General features: G+C 39.2%; 1 protein-coding gene across 4 annotated transcripts; it reads right to left on the reverse strand.

The window, feature by feature from the left end:
- Positions 1-785: 785 nt before the first annotated feature.
- Positions 786-11,089, reverse strand: LOC128301520 (LIM domain-binding protein 1). Of its 4 annotated transcripts, none has more exons than XM_053038055.1 (10): positions 11,020-11,089; positions 8,106-8,431; positions 6,773-7,526; positions 6,591-6,681; positions 6,406-6,508; positions 6,160-6,332; positions 5,759-5,971; positions 5,359-5,482; positions 4,886-5,016; positions 786-4,669 (listed from the first exon to the last, which is right to left on the reverse strand). In XM_053038055.1, the coding sequence occupies exons 2-10, from the start codon at positions 8,110-8,112 to the stop codon at positions 4,376-4,378; spliced, it is 1,890 nt and encodes a 629-aa protein (XP_052894015.1). In that variant the 5' UTR covers positions 8,113-8,431; positions 11,020-11,089; the 3' UTR covers positions 786-4,375. The 4 variants fall into 4 exon arrangements, with proteins under 4 accessions (XP_052894015.1, XP_052894014.1, XP_052894013.1 ...); XM_053038054.1 differs by having other exon boundaries at positions 4,883-5,016; XM_053038053.1 differs by having other exon boundaries at positions 5,347-5,482.
- Between the last annotated feature and the right edge of the window lie 10 nt (positions 11,090-11,099).

Below are 11,099 nucleotides of genomic sequence, written 5' to 3' on the forward strand. Positions count from 1 at the left end.
GATATACTACGGCAAAAAGCCGTCATAGTACAATACTAAGTAAATACCCAAATAAAGCAGTTTATCGATTGTTGCTAGAAGTAGTTGTTGTTGCAAGGCAAAACTGGGCATTGCTGCGCCAACTTCTAGAGTTCTTAACTTCAAACGTTGGTTGTAGGGTGATATGGATTCATCTTCGTGACCATTGAACAATGTTCTAACAATGGACAAACCAAGGAACAATACAGTCATTTCAAACATTTCAGTTTAACCATCCTAAGCATGAGGTACAGGAACCTAACCTTACCAGCTTACAAGGCATTATACATCTGTATGCACTGGTCTATGCAGATTGTACATTCAGAAATAATTGTTGTTCTGGCATCGTCGACTTATTCTCCATTATCTTCATAACTGTTATGCACAGGTTATCCCGACGTGGTAGAATTATTGATTTGGACGAATTTCAAGCATCTCAATTGGATAAATTCTCTATGAAAGTGACCAGGATGATTCGTTTCTCCATTTTCTCATGAGATTGAGATGACGTGTGCAGATAATCGATGATCATCAAAACGGTGCTAATGTGCTAATAAGTAAACTATAGGTTTCCTATGACCAATTTATCCGGTTCGTAAGGGAAAGTGATACAATCGTAGTACAAAGTGGCTATTTACATTAATGTTCATAATCGTATGTCCCGTGAGAAAATCTACTGTCAGCACACTGTTTGCAATAACACAATAAGTTTTTTTCGCGTAAAATTATGATTTACTAACATTTTTTGTTATTCTTTTTTTTTCTTTATATTACAATTGTCATAATAATCATCGTAATAATATTAAGATATACACGTAAAAATAATAATTTGCCCATAATGATCACTCTTGTCTTCTTATGATTGTTTACATAACAAATACTGACAATGTTGTTTTTCGGATTTTCTTTAATTTTCCTATCGTGTTTCCCTTGCATTCAAATTTCTCTTACATTTCTATCTTTCTTTCATGCATTCCCGCATACATACGCGCGCGCGCACACACACACACACTCGACAATCATGATTTTTTCGCTCTGAAATGTCCTTTTCCGCAGGATTGTTAATATCCGGTTTTAATATACACACGCTCGCTCATAATATACCCACAATCATGCCACCATCTGACCTCCCGTTACGCCCGCACGTAACTATGAACCATGCATACTCATGGCAAACTTACTGCTATATCCTTGCCCGTCAATCGTGATCTTCGGCGCACCTTCGGTTTTCTGAATTCTGGATCTTTCGATTTATATGTTGCATTTAGGTCGAGATACGCCTCAAGTTACCTTAAATTAGATGATACTATTATTCTATGTTTTATCGTGGTGCAAGAGCCTATTTCCATTTATGTCGTATTTCACACTGAAACGCTACTAACCGGATCGAGCTTGTACGACGAAGACGGTGTCAGTGAAATATGTATGCATTTTTACAGTAGTTATATCAAAAGATTGTTATGCTCACGCGTCACCTTGTTTGAACATTTCATTTTTTTTACTTTGGAGGCGCATTAGATTTTGCGTCCAAGCTCATCGTTCTCAAGTAATACGCTCAAACTTTTTCCTGTCCCCTTCGAGTGATTCACTTAGTGAATATTTCATGTTTACTCGATTTTTCATCTTTGCGTTTAAACTTGTGTGACATTGCGACACGTACATTCGGTCACAGTAGCCCTATGTTTTGCACTATCAGCCGAATATCAATCCTTGCTACGTGTGGATGATGACACATGGATTGTTAGGTCGAATACGCATAGCACATCACTATAGGGGTGCACCGCTCACCTTATTCGTTTTTTTTTCAATCCCATATTTTCATTTAATACTTTCACTTTCCGACAGACGTTAGATACGGGTTTTGTCATTTTAATTGTTATATATAAGATCATCGTTCCAATGGTTTTGATCGTGATCTTCCAGTGCTTCGTGCACCTTCGCGCTTGTATGCTCTTCTCCCTTTCTTCGTGATCTCTGAGGTCTATTTTCCCCCCTTCTGCATTCCGAAAGATTTAACGGGACACTCTTATCCGCCATTCAAGAACAACTGTCTCTACCCACAGTACATGATGTTACCGTTATTGTTGCAAGACATGCAAGACATTACGTACCTAATTTGTGTGTGTTTTTCTTTTCATATTGTTTCGATTATTTGAATGCTGCTGTCTATGCTGGATGGTTGCGCATCAAAACGAAGGGAAAGAATTACCCGCTCGATATACGCTTCGTTCTACACATATTGGCGTATATGACTCAGTTCTCAACCATAAAATTCATTAGAACGTGATATTAAAGGATGTTGATTTGATTAAATCCAAACACGCCTCCATTTATTCGCACATGTCATAACATCATCTGCAGAATGAATGCCCCTCAGGTCAGGTGGTGGGTGTACCAACCGAAATTTTTCCATTAATATTCCTTGATAATGATTGGTTTTTGCACATATCGCTTCAAATTTACCACAATCTAATGTCACCTTTTAAATGACATTTATCGAAATATTATGCTCTCTTTTTGATGCTATTTCTTTACCTCTGGTATAACCCCAAATCTATTTTTGCATATGTACAATTGGTTTTTATGCTCATTTCACAGCTGCTGCTGTTGCTTTTGTGAGCGATGTTTTTCGGTATGCTAGGGTATATATAAATAAATTACTGATCATCATTCCCTTCCATTTCTCCATTCAGATACTATCCAACTCTAGTTTAGTGTTGTTTTTTTGTTTTGTTTTTACTCTTTAATGCGTTAAAAAACTATTTACAATCTACATATTCAGACCGACGTGTTCATATGAGATGCAGTATTAGAGTTGCAATGCTGGGATCATGGGGGGTTTTATTGAGTGCCGAATTTGAATGGTAAGCTTACCGTGTAGGTAAGGTTGTTTGAAAATTCCCCACTACACTTCAAATCGGTTTTGTGCAAAGACCACATCGCCTTTTAAAAAAAACAACACATCACTGTCATTCGGTAGCCAGATTCTTTAACATGACCAATAGGAATTGTGAATTTGACAAGACAAAACACGTCGCCATCATCAGCGGCGAAATTAGCTCTGCCTATGGTAATTGTGCAAATGATGTACAATAACCTTCACTGCAAACACTTCCTAATCTCCTTGCTTTCAGGTGATGAGTGCCAAATATTGCTCAAAGGGTTTCTACAAAATCCGTTCGTGATGAAACTCAAAAATGAGAAAAATCAGACAATTATCCTCATGTTTCACAGTTAAACACAGTGGCGTATGGATATTTTTAGATAGATAGCCCGCATGGGATTTGCCTTCTATGCGAGAGCAAACGCCTTCACACGCGCGCGCTTTATCTTTCCATTTATGTATATTTATAGTTAATGTATATACTATAAGAAATTTAGCTCGCTACATACCTCAGCTTCTTGCTTTGCCGTTTCTCTTTCCCTTAACAGAAAGACGAACCTGTGCTTAGAGGAATTCAAAGACTTCGCCAGAGTGTAAATAGCTGCAAACACACATGTACGATAGTAACCATTACTTCTGCTCAGCACACTCATCCTCATCTGTTACAGTAACGTTTATTATCCTTAATCTTAATATATGTCGTTTTTTGTTTGCGTAATTAATAATATACTATTTTAAAACAATTAAGACGGCAATTCCTGATTTCCATTCCATTTCTTTCCACCACACTCATGCATGCGAATAATACACGATCATATGTGAATGTTTGCGGTGCGCACATGCCACAGTTTGGTGTAGCGGTTGTCGATTTTACGATCATAGAAAGGATATTTAAAAGAATAAGTAGTTTGGTAACACGGCAAAATTCTCCTCAACCTCAAGTGAAATAGCTATCCTGAACACTGAGAAGCCTAATTTTTGTCTCTTCTTCGCTCTTAGAACGAGAGCAAACAATTCTATTGCACCATAGGCATTAGCTGGATGTTCAGAAGCAATAGTAATGGGTGGTGTGTTACTCAACACATATGTTGCGCGTTCAGTTAAGTGTGTAGTATATTAACGCGGAATTACAGAGATGCAGAGCGCGGTATACAAAATTTTGGGAGAAAAGGAAATCCAACACAAATCATACATCTGTAATTTTTTGTTGTTTTCTAGCGTACAACCAGTAAACCCCGTTTTTGCCCATGCTATTATTCCTTTTTCTAGATTTATCTCTCCCGTTGAGGAAATATGCAAATATACTTCATTGTTCATTTGAACCTAGTGTTTTACGCAGCTGATATTCCGCTACTCTACTTACTGTTACAATAGCGATGCTTTGCTGTAATAATGAGCCAATGCACTTCGATTGCTCTTATCCGTACGGTTCGCGGATATGTGTAGAGATGGGTGCATTGGATTTTACATTTGTCACTGAGACACAGACGGACTCTTTTTTCCTCCATCCTGGCCACCGGTACCGGAATTGTTTACAGCGCCACCACCACCTCCCCTATCAACCTGCCAGGAAGTTGGGCCACCGCTCATGGGGCCACCATCGTTGTGGCCGCCGCCGCCGCCTCCGCCACCAAATGCATTGTGACCGTCGTGCTCGAGATTGTTGGCAGCGTCGTATTGCGTATTTTCAAGCCTAGTGATCAATCGTTCATCTTCGTCACCAAACTCACCGCCCATTAGAGATGGTTCCCCAACCACCATGACATCCTTTGCACAATCCGACGCGATGAGATCGCAATAACGGCGAATAGCGGCGAAATTCAGCGGTGAAAAGTAAAGAAAAACATAGGTATTAGAATTATGTTGTAAATTTGTAGTTCTCTATTCCATATATTCTTTTACGTTCTCTAAACAGCTAATCAGCCGCCGAGAAAGTTTAAGTTCTAAGAAAGCTTTTATAAATCGAGAAAATCAACTCACTACCTGAGACGCCAGCGAGAAATTTGGACCAGGTGAACGTTTTTTGCTGGGAACTTGTGGACCTGCGTTACCTGCTCCCGCTCCAGAACTGGAGCCCTTACGTTTCCGTCTTTTGTTTGCTGGTCGTTGTGCATCTAGATATTCAGATGTGCAGTGATTTTTCAGATATACCGTCAAATCGAGAAGAATACAATATACACAATATTAGAAATTAATATTCATGAAATGGTATGTTGTTAGTGTACGATTGCAAGAACGGAACATTTGTCAAGCTCTCTGCAGGTAGACCAGGAAGCTTTTAATAATTCACGAGATGTGTGAAACAAAAAAAATAATAACAAACAAACGTCAAACGGTAATATGTTAAACTAGGTCATAATTCACAAGCCGTCACTGGCACATTATAATGGACTTGACACATTAATGGACATTATAATGGACACAGACTATGGACAAAGAAGTACCTCCTTTCTTACCCGGCGGTGCGACCATCCGTTGCCACTTTTGGAACAATGTCGTTTTCAAACAATCCCGTGGGCTCAGCGCATATGCTTTATGTCTGGACATCAGTTCCTGCATCGGTTCCAGTATCACACACAACTGATGATTTTGATTGCCAACGGGTATTGCCAATGGTAATTGTAGATGATGCCATCAAATGTAAAGTAAAAAGAACAATGAAAAAATACGTAAAATGTACAGAATAGAATAAGAGCGTACTACCACCATTTGTCACCAAATAGTGTGAACTTTAAAGGAAGAAGGATAACTAAAGTATAGTGTGTTGAATAAGGATTGTTGCCATTTCAATGAAGATATTGATCGTAAAGGCAATTATGTCGATAGGGGGTGTTCATTAAAAACATCACCACTCACGCGCAGATAATTTAATGTTGAATTGGTGATTCCTTGTCTAGTGATGTTCTTCGACAGTTGCTCAAGCATTGCAGGATCCGGCTGAGGACTATGGAGTGCAATTACTGACCGCGGTATCAGTTCTCGATGGGTTCGAACTGCCATGTGCCATGATTTTATCCGCATTAAATCATCAAATGTGAATTCCAGAATCAGCCTTCCTTCAGTGAGTACCTGAGGGGAAAGTAGAATAAATTAGTCTTCTGTTTTCATCCGGAAATGTTGAGCGATTAAACTATAAATTTGAAATGATATATCGACAGACAGAACATGTCTCGGTGTCTTACACACCCACACGATAGCTAATGCATAATGCTAACTTTAATGCTATGATCCTTAGAGTAAGGCACACAATATCTTACCTTGGTGTACATCGGTTTCCCGTGGATCGTTTCCATAGTGCATTGATCACAATCTAGTGTAATTGATGTGTTGTGAAACGATTCCTTCGAATGCCGTAAGTTAAAGTACAACTCTGTCACACCCCCTTCGAAAATACTTCGAAAATATCGTGGGATTAATGTGCGTCCTATAGCTGCAATATTAAAGTCAATGTTTTTTTTATAATAACGTGTCACGCTTGAGATTGTATTGCGGTATATGCTCACTATATCTTTTTGGTCCATCCTCCAAACAAAATGTTAAAGTTAATGTAGCGTCATCTTCGAAAAACTCATTTGCAAATGAGTCCCACCAACAATTATCACTTTCCTGAGCAGAAAATAGACATAGGAAGAATATTAAAGTGTTATCAACGTTTTTAATGAAATTAACTCGATTATTCGATAATTACTTCAGTTCTCTGCTGTAATCGTTTGTTGAGTTCATAGATTCTATAATCCGGTTGACCGAAATATGCATGCCTTCTGGGAACATTCAATTGACTGTAAATTACAAAAAAAAATACCGTTCATGTTAACACAACATCATATTATTATAAAAGCATCAAAATAAATAATCGATAATAATCGTTACCTTTGATCCATACGATCCACCGGTTGTGGACCTCCCATTAGATGACCTTGTCCCATTGGGCCGCCCATATTCGATCCATTTGGCCCATGACCAAAAGGAGAACCTGGAGGTATACCGAACTGGGGCCCGCCAAAGTTACCTGGCCCACTAGGTGATGTAAAATGGGGCCCGCTTCCGAAGGCGGAACCGGAGCTGCCCGGTCTCCCAAATTGAGGACCATTAGCAGAGGGAGAACTAAAAGGACCTACTGCTACGGGACCACCACCGACGGGTCCATTATATGGACCCCCCGGCCCTGTTGGACCACCCGCATTCGGTGGAGGGAAGCCGGATCCAACATTCTGTGGTGGACCGGGCCCGGGAGTCGACGATCCCGACGGTGCAGGTGATGCTGTATATTGCGGTGTGTTTGAGCCAGTTCCAGGGGGTAGATTTTGATAGCTATTAGAGGCAGATCCTCCTGCTGGAGAGCCTTGGCCTGCGGCCGGGAACACTGGACCTCCGAAATTGGCCCCACCAGGACCACCGAAACTATTTACACCCGGTCCCTGGCCCCCAGGCCCTCCGGGACCTCCGGGGCCACCATTACCAGCAACGCCAGGACCACCCGGACCACCAGCTCCTCCAGGGCCTCCACCTTGCTGCGAGGGATCAGTTGGACCCGAAGGTGTTCCTTTCCAATTATTCGTAGAATCCTCCAGTGTAGACGGTAAACTCAATGACGGTCCTGCATTAACTCCACGGCGACTTAAACCTAAACGGCGCGAACGAAGAATACAATACAAATGTGTTATTGTTAATATGTTCAGGAAATGTTTTTGATTCTGATTTTGTTATTCTAGCCTGTTTGGTCTGTTGTTGTCCTATCTATCCTTTTCTTAATATTTAAATAATAAGCATAGACAAAAGTTTCCAACCGTTATACAACCGAAAAAAAAATTCTCTGCTGTATTCTTCATTGTACTAACTTCTTCCTATTCTATAAACATCCGAATGTGGAATGCCAGAAGCATTTACATATGTTTCTCTTCACATTATTCACACGGATGGGATTTGGTACTAGTTCTGCCTAATGGAAATCGACGCCGTTACCACTAAACCATTGAAAAGCTCTCAAAGCAAATTACAACAATTACTTTAAATATTTTTTTTCATTTTATCAAATGTTGTACTTTTATTCTATATATTTGTGTAAATGTGTTGATATGGCATACTATTTTTATTTTATTTTATTTATTTCCATTATGACGGTCAAGGGCCGTATGATCATATGGCATACTTTTGTTATGTATAAAAATGTATAGTTAATTAAACGTTAATAATACGTGCTTACCTATCATATTCTAAAATCGGAACTATTGAGGAAGAATGTCAGTTCCTAGGAGTGTGCACCAGCACCGACCACGGTACGCCAGCCTGTCCCGTACTGTTACAACACAACACAACCAAACGTAATTGTTGATGCTAGCACACATGCACACGGCTAGCAGAGTATTGTTGCCTTAGTAGCCGTATGTTGCATCGATCTTCTTTATATGTTTCACATAGAGGTGTACTCTTCACGCAACGCACTATGTTTTACTTCACTTCTTTTGCTTCTATTGCTATTGGTATGTCTTTAGCTTTCACACTACTGTCAAATAAAACGGTATTCAAACACTGGAAAGAAGAAAAACATAAGAGACATATTTTAATTTGCATGTTTTAAAATACTGTTTCGCTATAATCAGTGGTAATATTATCACGTGAAACAGTTGGTTTACAGTAGCATTTTTACTTCTCCCCGTTCTATCAGCTTGTAGAATCGTTGCGCGTTTTCAAACTTTTGGCAAAGTGTTTAGAGTTTTGTCAAGGACAAAGATATGTACGGCATCATATACCGGCCACATTCATATGCGCTTTATTATTAAAACTTTTTTGTTAAATTAACATCTTATATAACTCGGTTTGTTTTTAAAAACAATTAGCCCAAGTGCCATACTGCTGTTAATGTGAATGTAAAAAAGAAATAATCAATTTTAATAACTACAAAGATCGTATTCGTACGCACTGTCCATTATGCCGCTATGCACCGGGTTTTTTCGACTTTTGTATGCGCATCGACGGAAACTGTGTGAAAGATACAAGCGGACACAGCAAACAAGCAGAAGCATACAGCAAAAAGCAGCATCACATCGAGAATGGGAGAGAATGTAATAAAACAAACGAATGAGCGAGCGAGAGAGAGAAAAATAGGAGAGAAAAGGTGAGCCACAGAAGCATTTAAATTGAATCAAGCGTGGAAAAAGGAGATAAACTGATTCCGATAAACGAACATGCGAATAAGACGAAAGAATGTACAACATAACATTTAAGCATACAAATATTTTGCTCGACACACTTTTTGGCAAAGATGGCGAGAGACGGCTAAGCGGCTATAACTGACTAAGTTTTGGACATTATCAAATCACTTGATATCTGAGCTGCAGATTGATAGGAAATGCTCATAACATACTACCCATTTCTCTGTGTACCTTTCGACAAGTAAGACAGAAATTTCCTTTCAACGCCGTGTCAAAATCGTGACAGGCGATTTCCATAGAGCATCACTCAGATTTGGGTGACGCGGCCCTGAACGTGTTAATTTACACATAGCTTGGTACCACTATCTACCTCTTAAAGTAGAAAATCTTCTGATCATCAAACATTACTAAGGTCTGGAAGATTTTACATATTCTATAATATTCGATTCATTCATTATTCTGTATACAACAGATTCATGCTGAGGCATACCTGTCATGACAAACCTTTAATCAATACATATTTCCTAGAATCGTTAATGCTAATCCAACGTAATAAACTGTATGTATTTGTTTGGTTTCAACAAATGTGTGATTCAAATTTCTCCCTAAAAATTTCCCGAGTATTCATGAAGCATGTTGTGTACTTTTCAAATGTTAATTTATAAATAATTCCACTCTTGTAAAAGAATGCATGCATTATTCTGTTACGGGCTACAACACGGCGCAACACAACACCGGTACCATTTTTAACAAACTTGACACGCACACTTTTACGAAGGACGTGCAATCACATAAGGGCGAAAACAGAAAGTACAAACATCTAGATACACCATAGCTCATTCACGCACATTAGAAACGTTGATTCGAACAAAAAAAAACACACATAATACGGCGCTGGTATTGTTTTCCAATCCACAGCATGCGTGCGCGATTATGAATGTATAGGTGCGCGATTTGACGATTCTCTCTCAAGGCACACTCTGATGTCAATTGGAAAGAAAACGCAACACACATACTCACACGCACACAATTATATACATTAAAAGTGATTGCTTAAGGATCCGTGCACCGGAGATGAATGGAACACAGAGAAGTTGAATATCAAACGCGTCGTGGCCTAATGTTGATGCATACACCGGTCAGAACAATTGGCTACAGATAGCACCACTACTACGGCTCCCATCGCGACGTTGCCTTAACGCAGGGAAACTGTATCCAAAACGCAGCAACCAACCATTCTGTACTGTTCTCGATTGTGATAAGCTTGAAGAAAATCACTATGTCACCACCAACCAAAAGAAATATTAACAATTATTTAGTTCAAACTCAATTTAATTCGTTTTTTAATTTGCTTAACGAAACATTTGCAAGTAAAAATAAAAACAAATCAAATCACTGCTCCATTGTTGGCGCACGCATCTTCAGCTACTCATGCATGTTTAACTTTCAATATAATTTAATCGACGAAACGATAAAACTTTTTTGGTATTTTGTTTTCCATCCAATGTTGTATACGCATCAATGTGCTTAAAATATGCTAAATCAAATCATATGGTGACAGACACACATCCGAATTACATTACGAAATACACGCTACAGCGAGAACGGCACTAAAATCATTCATTTCCTTGCTAGCCACAGCTTGGTTTCATTATTCTGCATCCTCCTATTATCTTCCATGACGATATACACAGCACACACTGCAATACATAATGACACCAAATGAGAAATGGAATTCATCCATTTTCAAGCTGCTTGCTACGATTTCATTTTGCGTAAAGTGTTCATATTAAGTTTTGGAACACATTTTATCTAGCGCTCCCCACCCCTCGTAAACCAACAAGCAAACGCCTCGCACTAACTGAATCAGATTTCCAAATTTTTCATTGCACCCGCCTGGGAAACCACGCCACCGTTTGCCAAACCACTGTAGGGTGTACACGATGAACCACATTCAACATTTACCCGAAAGAATTGCGGTTTTATGCAATACTTTAAATGCTATTTGCACGTTTATTCATGGTAACAATTTCACTCAGAGCGTA

Source organism: Anopheles moucheti, chromosome 3 (assembly GCF_943734755.1).
Source record: "Anopheles moucheti chromosome 3, idAnoMoucSN_F20_07, whole genome shotgun sequence".
NCBI classification, from domain to species: Eukaryota; Metazoa; Arthropoda; class Insecta; order Diptera; family Culicidae; genus Anopheles; species Anopheles moucheti.